The sequence below is a fragment of the Quercus lobata genome, chromosome 12 (genome assembly GCF_001633185.2).
Source record: "Quercus lobata isolate SW786 chromosome 12, ValleyOak3.0 Primary Assembly, whole genome shotgun sequence".
Taxonomy (NCBI): Eukaryota; Viridiplantae; Streptophyta; class Magnoliopsida; order Fagales; family Fagaceae; genus Quercus; species Quercus lobata.
This window is the reverse complement of record NC_044915.1, coordinates 14,269,185-14,292,120: the sequence shown is the minus strand read 5'-3', so window position 1 is coordinate 14,292,120 and position 22,936 is coordinate 14,269,185. Positions and strand designations below refer to the sequence as shown.

Genomic DNA, 22,936 nt, shown 5'->3' with positions numbered 1-22,936 from the left:
GGAAGATAGTATAAAAGAGAAAGAATACCCTGAAGAAGGGGGGTTGGAGAATTAAAGGAGAAAAACACTGTAACCATAGAAATTGGACTTATACTCAAATCCAAAATAAATATATATAAGAACTAATCTCCTCGAATTATGCTGAGGATGATTTTCTTTGGGTAAAACTAGTTTATCTTTGCTTCCTTGTCATCTGGATCCATTATAATTGTTGTCCAACTCATTAGAATCTAGTTTTCGAGTCCACTCTTTACAAATTCATTGTATTGGACTCTTTGGACCTATATTCTTTTACCTTTTGGGCTTAGGAACAAAATTGTGCCCATACAATAATGATTGCCCATTGAGAAAAAAAAATGTTGCCCTTTGCCAATATTTATTATTATTATTATTATTATTTGGTTTTTGCTATGTTACTAGAGCCATCATTAAATTCTTATAAAAGTTCCAAATGTGGCGGATGCATTTTAGTGTGACCAATCAAATTTTCACACCATCCAACTTTTTAGTGTGACCAATCAAATTTCCATACCATCCAATACCCACCCCTAGTCCTTGTCTTTCCATAGTGGCACCTTACTTGCTGAGCCTTGGACTATGGAAGCAAGAGATTTGGATAAGTCATAACTGTGCACAACCCCATTGAAGACACTAGTGAGCATGAGCCGAGAGCATGAAATTTTATTCCCAAGTACTTTTCATTATGGGATTTGAACCTAGGACATTCACCTTCCAAACCCTTAAAAGTGAGCTCATAATTTATTAGACTATTAAGATAGAGTTTGTCTACAAACTTAGAACCAACAACAGGAACTTTTTTTTTTTTTTTTTGGAGAAACAACAATAGGAACTTAAGAAGATGGGGAAACAAAAAAAGTCTAGGCTCTTGGGTTCCCCAAAATCTATGCTTCGTCTCTTCTTTCACACATAATAGAGAAAGAGTCGCTAATTGAGACCCCTTTTGTTCTTTTCTTTTCCACTTTACTTGTCATATGGTACGTACACATTATAGGAGTTGAGCACTTTTATCCCTCTTTTTACGGTATGGTCTCTAATGTTTTCTAAGAAACTTGAAAGCAGTGGCATCCACTTGAAATCTATTGCTTACAAAACATGACCCATTTGAATTCAAAGCCACAAAAATCACATGATGCAACATTCCACTCAGCAATTGTCCTTTCTGTTAGGCCACCATGAGCACTTGGGATTGGGAATCTTAGGTGCAGGGTCCCCTTCACTCGCTTCACCCCTTCCTTTTTGCACAATGGTTTTTATTAATTTGTTCAATTTATTCAAAGTATTTGTTTCACAAATTATTGGGAGATTAACATCTTCCACTCCTTTCTTGACCAATTGCAAGTTGCTGGACTCAGATCTCCAATGTACGTAATACCATCACAACAAAGACATATTATTCTTATGTGGTATTATTATATGGACTATATATAGCAGGGAGATGTTCATACTTGCAGAGTCGTTTTAGTTTACTTTACTTTTAGATTTACAGCATATTACTTGCAAATGTTCACAGCTAATGTAACCTGATGTAAAATTTTCATCCCATTAACTGCCTTAAATTTACAGAGATTTATATTGACAATTGCCCATATATCATGATTATGTGACCTTGTATCAAGTTCTTCTAAATTGCAGCCTTTGAATTTTTGTGCATCTTGGTAAACGATCTTATGTCAATTGTAAATCTTGAAACGAAAAATTATTTTGCTAAGTTAAAGGTCTAATCAGATGTCACAACCTAGTGAAGATTAGATATTGATTATATTATCTCATAGTCGATATTCTATAAAAGTACTCATCAAAGCTTCTCCAAAAAGTTCATGATGACAATATATATTGTAGCATTGTCGGTACTGGTACATGGAAATCCCACTAACTAGTTGTCTGCACGAGAAGAGCATTTTTTTTTCGTTTTTTTTTTTTTACAAAAATGGAACTGAGCACGCGTTTGTTTTTATCAAGACTATCAAAAACCATTCGCTGTAAAACTTGACCCATGCCTTGTTTGCACCAAAAGTTGTTTTGTCGACTTTGTTTGCATATTGCCGACTTTATTTGTTAAGCATTTTTGAATTTCATGAATTAAGTTTTATCCAGTATCTATATCTATCTACATTGGCAGAGCCCCGTAGGGCCGGCAGGCAATGACCCTCCAAAAGTTTAAAGTCTTATGTATAAATTTTTTAACATATATCCTTTAATATGTAAAAACAATTTAAAATCTATTCATGACATAAAAATTGACATGAATAGTAAGAATATATAGAAAATGTAATTTAATGATAAGATTTTCAAAATATGAATTCTATAACAAGTATTTGAATGGTATAATATTGTTTAAAATTATATCAGGTGTAATTTTAACCCAATTATATATATAATATATATATAGTCATAATTTCAATAGTTAAAGTTATATATACTAGTTACTTAAATTAATGATTCTCAAAAAAAATACTTATTTAAATTAATTAAAAATTCATAAAATTATTATAAATACAGTTATCCTCTTATTCATACTGGACCGTATCACTGTTTGAACTGTAATTTCTTTGTTTCGTGATATTTGCCTAAATGTTATGAAGGGTTATACAATTAAGCAGTTATATTAGTAAAGTTTTTAATATTTGAATATGAGATTTGGAATTTAATCTTTATATATATTAAAAATTGATTGATATCTTAGTTTAATAATAAAAAATTATTATTAAAAATAGACATTATATGTTAAAATTCTCTTATTAAAAAAATCAAAAAACCAGTTATACATTTTAACTCATGAATTTTTTGTGAAAAGCCAATTAAAAATCGTCTTCACCCTGATTAAAAGACGTTACTTGAATAAAAAATCATAAAGTAAGCAAAAGTTACCATGATTTTGACAGGTATAAATTAAGTTACTTTTGGACCTTTTTTTTATGGGTATTTAATCCATAACTCAAACGTACTAGGTTGTACAGCTGTAGCATTTTAAATGTATTCACCGACACTGCCACTACCCTGCACAGTAGTTAAAAATGGGTGGGCTTGGTTTAGGTCGGTTTATCCAGTGCACTGACTCAGTCGATAGGGACAGGTGTTCAAAAGTAAAAACATGTAATCATTTCAATAGCTCTAGTACTACTAGACATTGGATTTAAATTTGACTTAAAATTAATTGATGTCTTGATTTGATGATAAATAATTATCATTAAAAACAATGTCATAAAATTTGACTTAAAATTTATTAATATCTTGATTTGATGATAAATAATTATCATTAAGAACAACGTTATAAATTGAAATTCTCTTAAAAAAACAGTTATACATTTTAACTCGTGAATTTTTTGTGAAAAGCCAATTAAATATCCTCTTCTGTTTTTGATGAATCAATTAAAAAAAAAATTTAAATCCTCTTCACCCTGATTAAAAGACATTACTGGAATAAAAATTCATAAAGTAAGCAAAAGTTACTATGATTTTGACAGATATAAATTAAGTTACTTTTGGACTTTTTATGGGTGTTTAATCCATAACTAAAACCTACTAGGTTGTACAGCTGTAGCATCTTAAATGTATTCACCGACACTGCCTCTACCTTGCACAGTAGTTAATACTTTTTTTTTTTTTTTTGAGAGTCTAGTTAATACTTAATTGTCACAACATTCTCTACCAGGGAAAAAAAAGGGGACATTTTTACTACTTTGGTTCAATTTTGGATTTAAAAATTAATTTGAATTTTTTTAAAGAATCGGATGATATGTTTATTTTTATTTTTTTCTGATATTTTCTAAATTTAAGTCATATGATATAATTTTTTTCTATTTTTTTTTTTGAGGAACAATTTTTTTCTATTTTTAATTTACTTGAATAACCTAATTGTTCTTTAGTATAGTTACTTTTATAATTAGATGATATAGTAATTAATTATTAATAAACTTTTGGTTCAACTACTGAACCACTGATTGAACCAATCTTTCAATTGGATAAATTTTCAGTTCGATCGGTTCTATTAACTCCTAACAATCATCCTAAATAATAAAGGAAAAACAAGGAAGGGTTTTAGTCCTTACTTGTTTTTAGTAGGTGTGTCAATGTTCGACCCAACCCGCGAACACGACACGAACCCGACACGTGTTTTTTCGGGTTAGGGTTGGGCCTTTATGGGTTTGGGTCATAAACGGGTCGACTCGAAAGCGACACAATAAGAAACGTGTCATAAGTGGGTCAACCTGCGTAACCCGCAATAGACACGTTTGACACGCCAATTTATTTGTGTCAATTCGAAATGACCCACTTAACACAACCTGCGTTTAACTCATATAACAAATAAATATTTATTTTATTTTAGATTTGTCAAAAAACTTTTATATTCAACATATATTTTAAATTTAAAAAGAAAAATGAGTAATTACAAAAATTTACAAGAGATATAATTGGAAATTGAAACTTTACAGACACTAGAACTACTAATACTTTTTTTTTTTTTTTTGGGGCATAGAACTTGCACAAATGAAATTGGATGAGCTTGTGGAAGATGTTATGAATTTTGACATCAACAAAGAATCTATGGATGATAATCGTGGTCATAGTTAGGATTAGTCTACTATTTGCTCAAATTCTTTCAATATTGATACTTGGTATTTGGCGAATTCCAAGGATATTATATTTTTGTTGAACTATGTTATTTTATTTTTGTTAAACTTTATTCTTTTGAATTTGGGTTAAAGTGTATGCACTTCTTTTGGAGTGTAAAGAACTTATTTCTAGATGAATGTTATATTTTTGTTGAACTATATTATTTTGAATGTGGATTGAAGACTTGAAGTGTATGCATTACTTTTTGGTATGTAAAAAAAATTATTTCTAGATGGATGTTATATTTAATATTATGCAGGTTAAAATGGGTTGTGTTACATTCGTGTCAACCCAATACGACTCGTTTATTAAGCGTGTTAAATGGGTTGGGTCAGGTCAACCCGCCTTATTAACAGGTCGGGTTAGGGTTGAAAGATCATGACACGATTATTAAATGGGTCGGGTTAGAGTTGAGTCATTTAGTCGAATACTCCTACCTCGACACGACATGAACCTGACACGCTAACCCGAATTGACACCCCTAATTTTTAGTAGATTCTCATAATAATAATATTCAAAAAAGAAAAGAAAGAAAGATTTTAGTCCTAAACTTTTTGGCTTGTAATATAAATTAAAAAAATTATTTTTAATATTATTGTTTATTTATGTACTTGTCTACTACCAACATATTATTGATTAAAAGATAGGTTAAAAATATCAAATTCTTTTGTCAACATTTACACAATTTTTCAAGTATAATAATTTTTTTTTTTTTTTTTTTTTTTGTAGTACACACATTAGGGTTGTAAGGACCTGATTTAGACTTCTAGCCCAACAGGTATATGGACTTAAGCCCAAAATAGCCCAAAACAATAAATTTGTAGAGAGTGAGTTGGAAAAATAGGCTCTCATAAATCAAGTAACAAAAAAATAGGTTTTGATGCTAAAAAAAAGAAAGATAACAGAAGTTTATTAAGGAATAACGTTCTTGGATTGGCCCGAGGACACTAATTCTTAAATATTTACTCTTAAAGCTTTATTACAGATTTGTTTACAGTTTTTCCTCCTCCTTTTCCTTGGAGGATCTTTTACGTTATATAGCTCCCTTTAAACCATCTTGATCTAACACTTGTTGATCATCTGAGCCCTTACTTGAGTACCTGTCCCATCAGACACCCTCTTTAACTTTCTGTGAATTGCATTCGCCAAGGCAACACTGTTCAGAGGTCTTCTCCACATAAATGGGGCTAGAAAAGTAGTTGTAGTGCATTTAATGCAGTAGTAGCAGTTTTCCCTTAGATATTTTTTAGTTTCCTTCCTTCTTGCATGTTTATGAGACACGTTCCTATCGCTGGAGCTTCTTGGAGGGTTACCTTAGTTACTGGAATCCATGCTCGAGTTGCATTCATTATATCCGAGAAGGAGCTCTTCCTCGGATCACCTTCCATTCGTTCCTCACTTATAAGACTTTCACTGGGGACCTCCAATAACTACTTGCTCCTCCTCGGACAATTCAGCGTTCCCGGACAAAAGCTCAAGGCCCAACATGTCATTTTGGGCCTTTATCCCTACAAGGGTTATAAAGTATTTAATTTAAAATTTAAATTGTTAATATTACTTTTTCATACTACTAAACAAAGTAAGAATATAGTTTATGTAAAAAAAAATTACTTATTCATTATTTTATTTGGCCTCTCTAAGAGTAAATTCCTTACTTTTCCAATATCTATATAATGTATTAAAGAGTAGAAAGAAATCAATAATGGACCCAAATTAAATTTTAATTACTCTTTAATTTGGTATCAAATATTATTCAAATTAGATTTCTCTTGCTCCAATTTTATACCAAGTGTCCCTTAAAAATTCAAATAAAAGTACATCTATTTCATTTAAAACTATTTCGAATGCATCCAAAAAAAAGAACATTTAGCTAATTCTATTTAAAGCTCATTTAAAATGTCCAAGTTTTCTTTCAAAAACTTATTATTATTTCTAGTATAATTTCAATGAAAAAGTATACAATAGTTTGTTCACCTTCAATTCATAATAACTTCAATTTCATTATTTTTTAATCATGAAATAAATTTATTGTATCACAATTATAATCTACCAAATTATATACTAATGAGGTTTTTTCAAATATTGAAAAAAAAAGAAAAGAAAGATCAATAGTATTCAACTTAAGTAAGAAGTTTTGCCACCACATATCCTTGGTGTGATAGTCACTCCACAAGTATGAGTACTTGTGGGGTGTGAGAGGGGCAAGCTAGAGTCAAGATTCAAGTCTCCAAGAAGGAGTTTCACATACATATACACTTAGATTAGACTAGAGTATCTTGTATAAAAATAAATAAAAAACTTAAGTAAGAAGTTTTAATATATATTTTATTATGTTTATTATTAAACATGTCTATGCATAGAGAGTGACACAACTTGAATTTGACACTTTAACAAAAATGGGAATAGTATAGCAAATCTTTGAAATTATCCGGTTTGAGATCCTTGAAGAGGGAAAAAAAGAAAAAGAAAAAAGAGTTATTCTTATCTACTTCTCTTTGAAAATAAATCATTTAATCATACAGAAAGGGAGAAACAGTAAAAAAAAACCTATTAAATTAATTTCAATTTCATATACTTCCAAACTTCAATTAGAACTCGAGAAATGTTACTTTCAAGAAATGATATCATTCAGTTTATCAAAAGAAAAAGAAAAAAAGATATCAATCAGTTGGTGCTAGGTTAAGAAAACTATGAGAAATGTTACTTTCATGAAATGATATTGATCTAAATAGAATAATTACAGGTCCCTTCGGGGACCTCCGATGAAATAAAATAATTACAGAATGAGTTGCCCTTGGTGCTTTTTGAAACTTATAATAAGCACCACTTTAGAACTAAGCTATTGGTCATATATACCGGGTTGAGAGATCCACACGATCAAGATTTTTGCTTAAAGTGCAATTAATTTAGTGCGGATAGCATGCTTTATCTTTTAAGAAAAAAAAAAAAAAATATATATATATATATATATATATATTTGTCCTCCAAGGTCCCTCGATTGAATGATGACAAAGGTGACGAAGAAACTCCAATGGAAAATATGTACCCCTTAAAATTTGTCATCTGCTTAAATTATATATCCTCTCTTTTTATTTTTTTAGAGAACGCTTAAACTATCCAATCCTATTACTAGCTATAGTTGTAGCATCCTGTTAGTGCGTAGCACAACAAGAAGTGCATGGAATCTTACTAGCATGCTTGTGTTATCTTAAACTCATGCCTTGAGGGAGTGTCGTAGAAAAGAAGAAAAAACAAAATCAAACTCGTATAGTGACAGTACTCGTGATATATAATGCATAATTAATGCTCTATATTTAGTTTAAGGCGTCCGCTTTGTATCATCAAACAAGACATTAGTTGAGAAGTTCGAACTCCAAATAGATAAATAGAGAGAAAGAATAAATATTTAGTTTAAGGCGTCCGCTTTATATTATCAAACAAGACATTAGTTGCGAAGTTCGAACTCCAAATTTTTTATACAACGACAAAAGATTTAACTAACTGAGTTAACTAAAAGTCTAAAACCTACAATTAATGTTCTTTTTATTTTTATAGAAAATACTTTTTAAAAATGATTTTAAAAAATATATTGATAGGCCAAGAATGTATTGACCGCTTTAGTAAATTAATCAATTAATTTTCCAAGTGAATTAATTAGATTCAATTACATGCAATAAGCAAGATTTTCAAATCCGAACCGTTCATTGAACCATAAAATGAAAAGGTTCAAGGTTTTTGAGGTCGAACAGGATTGAACCGTGATGACGTCATAATTAATTTAATAATTAATTAAAGCCTAAATATAGATATTAAATTTATAAAACTAGCAAAATTGACAATATATCTATATATGTGAGGGAAATTTAATGATTTTCAAGCATATATTTAATAATTAAATAAGAAAGTTAATAAAATAAAATAATAACCATGAAAACATTAAAATTTATGATTAATTTTTGAAGTAAAGTTGAATATCTTTGAAGGATTTTAATTATAATTTTTTTTTTTATTCCTTGTAAGAGATGAATGATTAAATAAGTAGATTAAAATTGTGTTAAGTTGTTTTTATTAAAAAAAAAATGCTAAGGGATTCACGGTTCTTGCCACCGATTCGTGCGGTCCAACCCCGATTTTAGGGGTTCACGGAATTAACAAAAAATCCAATTCCTTATGCTTAAAAAACTGATTTTCATCCCAATTCTCGGTTTTCACGGTCTGACCTCCTGGTCCAGTCCAGGTCTGAAAACCTTGGCAATAAGTATGATAACACAAACAAATCATCAACTAAGTTAAATGCAGTGGAAAATAAATTTGACACAGGTGATTTGTTTACAAATGGGGAAAACCACCGAGGCAAAACCCCACTAGGTGAATTTAAGGTCACCACTACCGAGAATTCACTATTATCAAAATAAACGGTTACAAGTAAAAGGAATCATAGTACCTAATACCAATCTACAGTTGAACCCTTACCCCAATACCCAATTGGACTTATATTGTAGTGGCAATCTCTCCTTTCAATGCACGGCTCCCAGTATGTGACTAACCAATAATGCACGGATCCTAGTACGTGACTAACATACCAACTTAAGGAAAATGTTGGTGGCAAAGTTTTTCAATTCATCCAACAATGAAGATCAAAAAGTTTCTTGGTTACAAAACTCTTAGCACAAAGACGCAATAGCTTCTATAGAGAATATGATAAACTAGGGCAATTTCTATCTCCGATCACAATATGCATGTAACAATTGCAACAACCTTTGCATCACCTGTGATGGCCCTTAAAATAATTCTTATATATATCTAGAGTTGTGAGAAAAGAAACCCTATACGATTACTCATGGATATGCATGAAATCAAATCTGGAAATTCTAATTTCGTAATTCTCGACAAATTTAGCTTCTATCGAGCTTCAACATTAAACCTCGATAGAAAGTATTCTGTCGAGACATCTGTCGAGTTTTAATGAACAACACTTCTTCACTTGTTTCTTGGTTAGACTTGTATGGCTTCAATACTAAGTTTGAATACTTGTTTCTTGAAGTACTAAACTCTCAACATTAAACCTCGATAGAAAGTATTCTGTCGAGACATCTGTCGAGCTTTAATGAACAACACTTCTTCACTTGTTTCTTGGTTAAACTTGTATGGCTTCAATACTAAGTTTGAATACTTGTTTCTTGAAGTACTAAACTCATTCTAGATCTACCCAATTACAAGTAAAGTGCGTTTTGTAAAAGGATTAATCAATTTACATCACATATGTTTCTAACAATCTCACAGATGTCCTAACATATATATTTTCCATTATCTGATGAGATGACAAATATTGGCCGATGCAAAATTTTACCCGAAGTTAACAAAGAATAACCAAATGAGATGGAACTCAAGTTAATAGAGAATACTTTATATATTTGTGTTGATATTTTCATATCATTACTTGTAGATGTGTTTTAATGACTTTCTTACTTCAGATTTTCGCTTGTATATTTACTTGTGTGGTTTTCCTTTTTGTGTATAAATCTCTAGATATTTGTTAATGAACTTTAGGATGTGTGCTAGTGACTTATTTAGTTTAGATTTTTCACTCGTATTTACTTGTGTGATTTTATTTTGGATAAAAATCTCTAGATTTTTGTTAAGAACTTCATAATATCAATACTTGTAGATTTGAGTGAATAACTTGATGATACCTATATATTTTTACTTGTGTGAATAGTTTGTGTTGAAACTTTAGAGTTGTGTTAATGAACTTTATATCGTTATTTTTTACAATAATTATAGAAAATATAAACAAGTGTTTGGGCTTTGGGTACTTGTAGTATTAATAATAAGAAGGCTAAATTTAATTTAGTCTCTTTACTTTTATTTCAATTTTCAAATTAATATATATATGGTTTAATTTTTCTTAATCTAGTCTCTCAATCTTTTAAGTATCAATCAATCTAGTTATTCCGTCTGATTTGATTAGCAAGTCATTTAGACAATTTTTATTTTATTTTTAAAATAATATTCATCAAATAGGGATCTGTTAAATAGTGTGGTTTGCTAAAAAGTTTGGACAAATGACCAATTGACTCATTTGTACCAAATGATTGGACTAAACTGACAAAACTTAAATCTTAAAGACGAATTTAACAGGCCCTTTTAAATATACATCACTGTAAGTTTCTTTAAAAAAACTTATTTCCTCTTTCTCTGTGTGTGTTAAAAATACTTAGTATTTAAAAAAAAAAAAAAAAAAAAAGACTAGTTTAACAATTAAAGGGACTAAATTGAATTTTAGTTTAATAATATTGTTTGTCATTATTAATAATAACATTGAGAGAGAGAATAAAATCATAATAAATGATAGAGTGGGAAAACATGAGAGAGAGAGAGAGAGAGAGAGAGAGAGAGAGAGCTGGAGTTCATGCAGTTTAGTTCTTTCATATATATATATATGAATTCCTCGTATTTACAATTTGTCTTCTTCAAGCCTCAAAATCTTAATTTTTTTTTCATAAAAAAATCTTGATTTTTTTTTTCTTTTTTGGGTATTAACAATTATTTACCAATTATCCCACCAAGGAAAACTCACTTAGGGTCTATAAATTCATTTTCTTATGAAAGTTTTGTGAAGCTATAAACCATGCCTTAAACTATTGAAAGTAGGATTATATTTTGTAGGGAATTTCACCAAATTCCCAACCTATGAGAAACAAAAAATAGAGAAAACACACGCCAAAGAAAAACAATCACATGCATAAGACAATATTTACGTGGTTCGGCAATTTGCCTACGTCCACGGAGTTGCAGGGATTTCACTATTATCAAGGAAGATTACAGAGTACAACTTGCGGCTCCACTCCATGGACTAAGCCTCAGTAAATCTTCCATTAAAAACCACGCAATATTATTCAAGTCGGTCGGGTCGTCGAACTGGATCAAACAAAACTAGACTCCACAAAGCCCAACAAATCTCCCACTTGGAGACTAGTTCAATCACCAACATCAAACCGCTATCCTCCAAGAAACAATCCCTCATCCCTACAACTCATCCTCCTGTCCTCAAGCTAGAAGACCAATTGAAGCTGCGCACAGCTTCAACTTCTCAATAGTGACACCCTTAGTCAACATGTCTGCCGGGTTCTTAGATCCACAAATCTTCTCAAGTATTATCAGCTTATCTTCAATAAGGTAACGGATAAGGTGGTATTTTGTCTGTATATGCTTCGACTTTGAATGAAAAGCCGAATTTTTGGCAAGAAAGATTGCACTCTGACTGTCACTGTGTAGAATGCCCATCTTCTACTTTTTACCTAATTCATCTAAGAAACTATGTAGCCAAATCATCTCCTTTCCAGCTTCAGTTGCTGTAACATACTCAGCTTCTGTAGTAGACAAAGTAACAATCTTCTGTAAATTTGAAACCCATGTTATAGCTGTACCACCCAAAGTAAAAACAAACCCAGTAGTACTCTTTCTACTTTCAATATCACCAGCAAAATCAGCATCTACATAACCCTGCAGTTTCAAACTTGCACCTGTGAACCAAAGACATGTATTTGATGAACCCTTCAGATATCTCAGAATCCACTTGACTGCCTCCCAATGCTGCTTTCCAGGCCTACTCATGAATCTGCTCACAACTCCCACTGCATGTGCAATGTCTGGCCTTGTACACACCATAGCATACATCAAGCTGCCAATAGCTGAGGCATAAGGCACCTTGCTCATATGGTCCCTTTCTTCTTCTGTCTTTGGTGACTGTTCTTTGCTTAGTTTGAAATGACTACCCAAGGGTGTGCTAACTGGTTTAACTTTATTCATGTTGAACCTGCTGAGAACTTTCTTCACATACTCTGACTGTGAAAGTTTCAATGTACCATTAGCCTTGTCTCTAATGATTCTCATACCAAGGATTTGCTTTGAAGCTCCCAAATCATTCATTGCAAACTGTTTGGACAATTGCTTCTTCAGATTATTAATCTTCTCAATGCTAGACCCTGCAATAAGCATATCATCCATATACAACAGTAATATGATGTAAGAATTGTCAAAAGACTTAACATAGCAACAATGATCAGCTTCACATCTCTTGAACCCAATTCTATGCATAAAACTGTCAAATTTCTTATACCACTGTCTAGGAGCTTGTTTTAAGCCATATAAGCTCTTTCTTAGTTTGCAAACTAGATTCTCTTGTCCTTGAGCAATGAACCCTTCTGACTGAATCATGTAAAGGTCTTCCTCCAAGTCACCATGAAGGAATACCGTCTTCACATCTAACTGTTCAAGATGTAAGTTTTCTGCAGCCACCATTCCCAGTACCAGTCTGATTGTTGACATCTTCACAACTGGAGAAAATATCTCTGTGTAGTCAATGCCTTCCTTTTGCTGGAACCCTTTAACAACTAATCTAGCCTTGTAACGTTTGCTACCATCATGCTCATTCTTTATTCTGTATACCCACTTGTTGTGCAAAACCTTCTTTCTTACTGGTAATTTAGTCAATTCCCATGTCTGATTCCCCAACAAGGAATCCATCTCATCCTTTATGGCTAACTCCCACTTGCTTGAATTCTCATCTTGCAAGACTTCATCATAACACTCTAGCTCACCACCATCAGTCAACAGGAGATAATTTAGAATGGGTGAATAACGCTGTGGAGGTCTAATGTTCCTAGAAGATCTGCGGACTTCAGCTACAGGTGTACTCAGATCTACCTGTGAATTTACATTCTTCTTATCTTCTTCACCCCTTTTCTGGACAGTACCTTCAGTCAATTCATCTAAGTTGACAAACTCAGATTTCTTTTAATCTATCTCTGTAATATCTGACACTCAGTTGACCTGTCCTTGTACATAACCTGTTCATTAAATATCACATTTCTACTTCTGATGATTTTCCTGTTTTGTTCATCCCAAAACCTATAGCCAAATTTCTCATCACCATAGCCAATGTAAAAACATATTTTAGACTTTGCATCAAGTTTACTACAAGCATTAGAATCAATATGAACATAAGAAACACAACCAAAAACTTTTAAGTGTGAAAACTTTACCTCTTTACCGCTCCAAACCTCCTCAGGAAGTCTGAACTCCATGGGAACTGATGGTCCTCGGTTTATCAGGTAAGCTGTAGTGCTAACAGCATCAGCCTAGAAAGTTTTTAGTAGTCCAGCATGCAACCTCATACTTCTAGCACGCTCATTGAGAGTTCTATTCATGCGCTCAGCCACACCATTCTGCTGTGGTGTCCCAAGAATGGTCTTTTCCATCCTAATTCCCTGTGCAACACAATACTCACTAAACCCTCCATCTATGTACTCTCCTCCATTATCTGACCTCAAACATTTTACTTTCAAACCTGTTTCTGTTTCAACCATGGCCTTCCACTTTTTAAAAGTTTCAAATACATTAGATTTATTTTTTAGAAAATAAACTCATACCTTTCTGCTTGAGTCATCAATGAAAGTGATGTAGTACCTTGAACCTTCAAGGGATGCAACCGGAGAAGGCCCCCACAAATCAGTATGTACTAATTCCAATTTTTCCACCTTCAGTGTCCTGTCAGTTTTCAAAAAGCTTACCTTTTTCTGCTTTCCTAAGATGCAACTTTCACACATGTCAAAATTAATGGACTTCAATTCTGGTAGTTTTCCTTTTGACAGCAGCATCTTCATCCCTTTCTTACTCATGTGACCAAGTCTGCAGTGTCATAGGCTTGTATCAGTACTTGCATCAGCAACTGCAATTATGTCTCTTGGACATGAGGTCATATACAGAGTACCGGTCTTCTTTCCACGAGCCAATACCCTAACTCCCTTTGTAACCTTCCAAATACCACCAACAAATAGTATCGCATATCCTTCATCATCAAGTTGTCCAACAAAAATCAGATTCCTCCTCAGGTCAGGAATATGTCAAACATTCTCCAGTAACCAAACAGATCCATTGGGCAACAATATCCGAACGTCTCCCATACCTACAACATCCAAGGCTGAACCATCAGCCAAATACACCTTACCAAAATCACCTGCAACATAATTTTGTATGATTTCTCGGTATGGAGTGGTATGAAACGAAACTCCTGAATCCAAAACCCAATCATCAAGTGAACTGTCTACTGCAAGAAGTAATGCATCATGTACCTCTTCTGTTACAGCATTAGCAGAATCATCTCCATTCTTCTTCTTAGGACTTTTGCATTGATTCCTAAAGTGACATATTTTCCCACAGTTCCAACATTGTACTTGTTAGCCTAATCTAGATTTGCTTCTGTTCCGATTAAAATTTCTGAAATTACCTCTGCCTCTTGTCTCAAGGTTTAGGGCAAAACCAGATCTTGAGGTTTCGCCTGCATCTATTCTACGAATCTCCTCAACTAGAATTAAATCTCGTATGTCATTGTACTTCAGCTTTTCTTTTCCTGTAGAATTGCTTACTACCATCCTCATTGCCTCCCAACTGTTTGGCAAAGAAGCCAAAACGATCAGAGCACGAATCTCATCATCAAAATTAATTTCTACAGACAACAATTGATTTGTGATAGTATTGAATTCATTCAGATGTTGTGCTACAGAGGCATTCTCTGCCATCTTCAAATTGAACAATTTCTTCATCAGATGCACCTTGTTGTTTGCGGACGGCTTTTCATACATACCGGACACAACCTTCATCAGATCTGCTGTGGTCTTCTCCTTTACAAGATTGTGTGCAACAAACCTAGACAGAGTTAACCTAATAACTCCCAATACCTGTCTGTCAAGAAGAGCCCATTCCTCAGCCTTTATAGCCTCAAGTTTTTCCCCTAGAAGCGGCAGATGCATCTTCCTCCCATAAAGGTAATCCTCGATTTGCATCCTCCAAAATCCAAAGTCTATGCCATCGAACTTTTCTATTCCAGACGCCTTTCCTACTTCCTCTGCCATTGCTCCCACTCAAACCTAACCCTAGGCTCTGATATCAGTTGTAGGGAATTAAACCGAATTCCCAACCTGTGGGAAACAAAAAATTGAGAAAACACACGTCAAAGAAAAACAATCACACACACAAGATAATATTTACGTGGTTCGGCAATTTGCCTACGTCCACGGAGTTGCAGGAATTTCACTATTATCAGGGATTTCATTATTATCCGGCTTGGGCCTATCGGCTCAAACTTCTGCTCCGAGGACTAAGTCTCAGTAAATCTCCCATTAAAAACCACGCAATATTATTTGAATCGGGTCGGGTCGTCGAACTGAATCAAACAAAACTAGGCTTCACAAAGCCCAACATATTTATCTTTCTTACTTATTAAAATATATATTTAATTTTTAAAAATTAGTTTCTAGTACACTTTTTTTACGGGATAGTTTCTGGTAAACTAAAGCTATATTTAATTTCTTTGTAGATTTAAGATGCAACTTTTCAATTATAGGTTTTTGGGTAAGGAGCATTTGCATCTCATCTTTTAACTCTTGGACAATTTTCAGAGAAATCCATTTGTCTAATTTAACTACCAACTTTTCAAATATATCCCACATCTCACTCCATATTTTTTAGTCATTCTATTAAAATATTTATTATCAGAGATAGAAGGAGAATAATTGAAAGAATAAAACCATTGAAAAATATGATAAAAGATCTACGGTGCTCGCTGCTTCTGAAGGGTCACTATAACATTTTTTTTTTTTTTTTAAGAAAATGAATATTTGTAGCGAGCTGAATATGGATTTTTTTTTCATGGACGATTTGAATATATATATATATATATATATATATATATATGTAGGTTAATTTTTACGTGTGAATTTATAGAAAAAGTTCAAGGAACTAAGCACCATATGGGAATACACTAAGGCAATGATCTTTGACCAACCACCCCCCCCCCCCCACAAAAATATATATATATATATATATATATATCTGGGAAAAATCCGCAACTCAAGTTTTACTCTGTGCTCACTCATTTAGAATGTATCACCAAAATAAACAGTAAAAGCGCAATGAATTTTGTACCAAAATGTGTACTCCAACATATATTCTTGATTATAATATATAGTATTTTATTCTTTATGGTAATAGGATGATATCATTAGTTGGTAGATAATCATGAAGAACTTTTCTTTTTATAATTATACTTTGAAAAGAAAAAAAAATGTAAAACTGATGTCATTGCAAGCCAATTGTCACGTATGTAGGACATTATAATTTGGAAATAATATATATATATATATATATATATATATATATATAGTTTGAAACAAACATAAAAGGGATGTCGGCTTATCACTTTTTTTTCTCAATTACCATGTTTAAATATTGTTTCACACGAGTCAAGATTGTAGGCTACTAAATTCATACGTACAGAAACAAAATGGTAATGAGAACTTATAGATCCCATCGTTGTGGTTGTCGGATTTTGTTGTTTCACAACCTTGGGCAAAACCTTTTTTTTTTTTTTCTTTTATATCTTTTGAATCTTAAAAATTATTTATAAGATTTTCTTTCTATTTTTTTTAATCATTTAAACTTGATTGATATATAAAAGAAATATATACAAAATAATACATCAAAATAGATAACAAAAGAAAGAGAACATTGATGTATACGGCAAGGAAGTCAATACAGTATTGGAGGTTGTACCGGTTTGGCCAACGGTACGATATATTTCGGATACCGGTCAATACCGGTATACCGTTTCGGGTTTACCGCTATTTTTATATTTATAAATAAATAAATATATATGTATGTATGTATGTATGAATGTGTATGTGTGTGTGTGTATATTATAATAAATATAAAAGTTTACCATAAAACATTTTCTCAATTCAGAACTAATTATTCATGGTTTTAGACTTTAGTATCAATTAAAAGAAAAAAGAAAAAAACACAATATAAAAAATAGAAAGCTTAAAAGTTACTATTGCATACTAAGAAAACAAATAATACTAATAAGTTAATGCAAATAAGTTATCATTCTGCCCTAATAAAAATTCAAAAATTACAAAACTTTAAAAAAAAAACTTTTTTCTGTACCGGCCGGTACGCCCGGTATTGCCTGAAAATGGCCGGTACGGCTGGTATTTAAACCGGTATGAAACGTTGATGTTTCGATACTGGTATACATACCGGTACGGTACGGTACATATCGGCCAGTACGGTCGGTACCGGTACGGTATTGACTACCTTGGTATACGAGGATTTTGGTGGGGCTGGGGCCAAATGAAACCCCTTACTCCCTAGTGCCGCCCCTGGTTGACGCCTTGACAGAAAGGTAAACCATCTAAATCAATTGACTAGTTTTTTGTTTTTACTGTAAGAGCCCCTAACAAGGGCGTGTCGTCCATTGCAACCACTTTGGGAGAGTCATGTGTGAGATCTAATTTAGGTGTTTTCAGGAGTCGTAGGTTGGGTTTAGTTTGATTTGGATTGTAAAATATTTTTTGGTGAAAATATTTTTTTTTTTTAAATTATTTTCTAGTATTTAGTTGCGTTTTTTAAAATACTCTGGAAAATATTTTTTTTTGTGTTTCGTTGCATTTTTTTTAATAAAAAATAGAAATTCTACTCTAACTTAATTTAAGTATATATGTGTATGTGAAATTTCTTTCTAGAGACTTGAATTCTGACCCTTGCCCCTGGGGATAGACCCAGGATTTTAAGCTAATAGGAGCCGGAGTATAAAGAAAAGAAAAAAAAAAAAAAAACTCTAAATATGCATCCATATAGTATTAAAAAATTATAAAAACACAAAATCATTGTTTCTAAATATATTAAGATGCAATCATTTATCAACAAAGACAAAAAAATAAAAAATAAAAATAAAATTTTTTTTTTAATACTAGGCTAGCTAGGTTTTTTTTTTTTTTTTTTTTTTTTTTTATAAGTTAGAGCATTCACAGTGGTGATATTAAAAATTTTAGCTTTTAGCACCAGTCTCAAAAAGTTTCTTTATTTATTTTACCGCCTCACTTTACAATACATCTAAATCAAATGTTATTTTTTTTTATCACTTCATTTAAAATAATATAAACAACTCATTAAAATAATAAAGGAAGAGAGAGAATTTGAGTTTTTCAATTGAAGGAAGAGATATAATCTGAATAAAATATTTTATTTTATTTTTAACAACTTGCTACAGTCAATTGATAGTTGCAAAAAATTTAGCTTTAGTTTCGCCAATAACACATGATTTTTTTATTCTTTGGTGGTAAATTAGTTTTTTTTTTTTTTTTTTTTTTTTTTTTTTTGCTAAAATACAATCACCATTGTGAATTTTTTTTTTTTTTTTTGTTATATATTACTTTTGTTGAGTTTTTGGGTTAAATAGTTGCTATTTGAGTGGTGCTAATTAAGCTTATTGAGGAGAAGAGGCCTAAGGTTTTAGAAGGAGGGCCAACTACAAAAATAAAATATATAATAACAAAAAAAAAAATTGGACCAGGGGAGCCCGGGCCCTCACATAGGTTCGTCCCTGCTTGCCCCCCCACCCCACAAGAACTTTGTACTTGTGAAGTAACCATCGCGCCAAAATTACATTCTTGAAAATGCTTTGAAAAACATATTTTCTCATCTACAAATAATTTTTTTTTTTAAATTAGATTTTAAAAAATGTGATCAAGTACAAGCAATAGCAGTGGCCACTGGCCACTGGTGACAGTGGTTGGTGACCACCAAGAACGCTAGTAAGGGGTGGTGGTTAGGTGGTAGACAATGAAAGTGAGAGGTGGAGGTTCAGTTGATAAATTTTGAGTGAAACTAGAGAAAAATGGTTTAAGAAAAATGAAAGTATAAACCAATTTCTACCATAAATGCCTTTATTTTACATTCAATCAAAAAACAATTTCCGATTGGCCAACATTTTCCATCACCCCAAACACCCTTAAATGCAAAATATATTTCAATCGAACTAAAAACAGCTGTAGTCTCTCCCATTGCTTTTTTTTTTTTTTACTTTAACATGTGTCGTTTTTACTCCTTTTCCTTGTTTAGGCCACCTTTCTCCCTCATTGACAAAACCGACTAACATTATTAAATGACAAAGCAATTGGAGATCCTACATATTTTTACGGACGAGAATGGTTGTAGAATTAGAAAACCTGATCTATTGTCCTGACCGACCTCATATGACCCGTGCTCTCTTCCTACATGAACCACATCACTATTGTTGTCACCATCATCATAAGCACCTCTCTCTCTCTCTCTCTCTCTCAATAAACAAATTAGAAGAAAGCAAAAGTTATTCGTTAATTTCTAAATGCATGAGTTTTAAACAAAACAAAAGGACCTTTTCCCTTTATTTTAAACGTAAAATACAGCATATATACAAAAGGATTCATATCTACGAATCCCACTAAACATTTGGACAGTGTCCCCCGTGTCCCTACCTTTAACATACGAGTACAAACATTCAGGAACCAAATAATATCACATTTTAATGATTTGCTTTTGTACGAACTGTTTGATCTTGTTGGTGCGGAACATCACAGGAGGCAAGGTTCACTTTCCACCATCCAAGAATATTCTGGAACATAACAGATAAACACTAAGCACATGGACTGAGAAAGACATGGTACTTCGAAACATGTACACATTAGAAGCTTAGTAATTAAACTTCCTTGTCTTCTTGGTGATATTTTTCCAGTAGGGTATAGCTAGAGACGTATAATATATATTCTACGATCTAGTGCTTTTCTCCCATCTCTAATGAGCTTAATACGTTTAATTCAGCATCACTGAAACAATCGTAACCAAAATCTTGAATACCAAAATCCTGACAATCCAACAACCATGAATAATTATCCTCCAAAGATGGCATGCGCAGGTGATCAATATTTTCTCCATTTGTCTGGTTTTCCCAAGATGTATTCACTAAGGGAGCTTCGTCAATCCACAAGCTGCTCATTAAAGATTCATTGTTGCAAATATTATCTAACAAAAGCGAATCATGATCATCAGTACTAGAACAATTTTCAGTGGGTGAGCTTGAATTTTCCTCTGAGTGGATGACACTATCATTTTCCTGCAAACAATGGTTGCCAGATTGTTGCAAATGGGATGGGGTTTCATCGGACACAGCTTCTTTATTAAGGGGTTCATGAGTCACAGGATCAATTCCCATCTTCAGAAGCTTTTTCTTGATATGTGTGTTCCAATGATTCTTAATCTCGTTATCAGTTCTTCCTGGTAATCTGGCTGCAATCTTGGACCACCTAATTAAGAATAGAATGGAATAAAACCGATAAGCTCAAGAAATATTGTACTAATGATGATAACAATTAATATGACTTGCTTTGATGAAAAGGTTTTTCTCTTTAATCTTAAGCAAGCAAATTGTTTGATTGACTCTTTAAGATAATAGATGTATTATTGGAAAATAAACATTAAATTAATAAGCAAATAATCACCATGAGTATAGTCAATAGGCTGCTATCCTAGTTGGTAGTATTCCCTTTTCAAACACATAACATCAACCAAGTGGACAGTATAACGTGCGTCAGTCTAAGTGCTATGATTTGAACCGCAAGCTTCCTTATATCCCATTCAAATTTAAGTATTGTGGAAAACAAACTTTGTAAACCAAAGGTGTGTGGTTTTTTCAAACGCTTCACTTATAGTTGTCAATTAAGTACTTTATTTTAAAATGTATTTTTATCTTTTTCAACCTTATGATTGAAGACAAGAAAGTTTTAACCAAGGTTGCACCTCACAATAAGATAATTTAATAGATTTGAAATATCATCAAGGTCAAAAAACTTGTACAAAGAAGAAGAAAAAAATAATTCGCCAAACATCATTAATTAAATCATCATTTAAGCTAAAAAATACTCCAAACGCAACATTAATGCAGAGTGATAAAGAAGCAAATAAATCACAAAGAAATTTGAGTAATGACCTATTGCCAAGACGCGCATGAAGATCAATGACCAATTGTTCTTCAGCTTCACTAAGGAGGCCTCTCTTTAGGTCAGGGCGAAGATAGTTTGTCCAACGAAGCCGACAACTCTTACCGCAGCGTCTGAGGCCGGCGAGCTTAGGGACGGCACGCCAACAGCACTGGCCATTGGTGAGAATGAAGTTGATGAGTTTCTTGTCTTCCTCAGCTGTCCATGGACCTTTCTTTACACCAAGTTTGTCACAGCATGGTTGCCTCCCCATATCAGTAGAGCACTCTCTAGTATTACAAGGTCTAATACAAAGTCTTACTCTGGCTACTTGTAATGACCCAAAAGCCCCACACCCACCTTTATATAAAGCCCTCAACTTTCCCAGCCACAATTGTTGTATATATAATATGAAGACACTCAAAAGGCAATTATATATGATGGGCACAAAAGAGAGAGAGAGAGGTCTGTGGGACCACCATTGGGTTGTGAAAGGGATGTGGGAACTAAAATGGGGGTTCTGGTGTGTCCCGCTACACAAATTGCATGATTGTGAAAGATTTATGACCCAAGGGGCAAGGGCAGAGCAAGACATGTAAGCATCCAAAAAAAATTTCCTTATTCCCATTTTCCTACACAAACCCACTCCCCCAGATTGCACTCTTACTCAACCATTCCATCACCCATTTCGTCATCACCACGTTTACTTGTCCTTGTTGTGAAATAAGCTATATAGTATTGCAGCTTGCTAAATTGCTAATTTAGTCTTTTAGCAAAAAAATAAACATTGCTTGCTATTAGTGTTGGCATGCACACACAACATGAACTGCTTGTTAATTTATAGGAATTAAGCCTTAAGATCAAATATGGTTTTGCTTTCATGTTGAAGAAAACTAAATTAGCCAACTAATCTTGTTATCATCTTGATGAGTTTGTTGAGGCATGGACAATTCTTTTAACCTCTAATCACAAAAAATGTTGGAAAATGAGTAGGAATTAATATTTAGAAAATCAATGTGACTTTGAGCCCAACTTTGGAATGCTATAGTTGTCCCAACTTGAAAGCGTTTGCTGTCAAGTTCAATTCACTTGCGAGACACACAAAATCACAAACTAGTTTGAAGTTTGTGATTTTGAAGTTCAAGTTCAATTCAGTACTGCATGTAATCAATAATTTTAAAGTTTCCTTATCGGAAACTTTATAAATATCATGACTTTTCAAATTAATTCATAATCTGAAATATATATATATATATATATATATATATGGATTTGAATCTTCTAGATTTCTTAAAACACTCTACCAAATAAATTTTTTTAAATTTTCGTTGTTTTGTTTGCAACATTATTTTATTATTTTAAAAATATTATTAGTGGAATGCTGACTTGGTAGAATCTAGACTATTAAATCATTAAAGTGTAGTTAGGATTTAAGAAAATCTATT

At 32.6% G+C, this 22,936-nt stretch overlaps 1 protein-coding gene across 1 annotated transcript; it reads right to left on the bottom strand.

The window, feature by feature from the left end:
* Window positions 1–19,873: 19,873 nt before the first annotated feature.
* Window positions 19,874–22,011, bottom strand: LOC115969873 (protein ODORANT1). Its single transcript, XM_031089508.1, has 2 exons — window positions 21,503–22,011; window positions 19,874–20,819 (listed from the first exon to the last, which is right to left on the bottom strand). Exons 1-2 carry the CDS (start codon window positions 21,763–21,765, stop codon window positions 20,291–20,293), a joined length of 792 nt encoding a protein of 263 aa, XP_030945368.1. The 5' UTR covers window positions 21,766–22,011; the 3' UTR covers window positions 19,874–20,290.
* Between the last annotated feature and the right edge of the window lie 925 nt (window positions 22,012–22,936).

Coding starts and splice junctions, on each gene's coding strand:
- LOC115969873 (XM_031089508.1), bottom strand. CDS start 21,765: ATGGGGAGGCAACCATGCTGTGACAAACTTGGTGTAAAGAAAGGTCCA. Junction 20,820..21,502: donor CATGCGCGTCTTGGCAATAG/GTCATTACTCAA, acceptor ATTCTTAATTAG/GTGGTCCAAGATTGCAGCCA.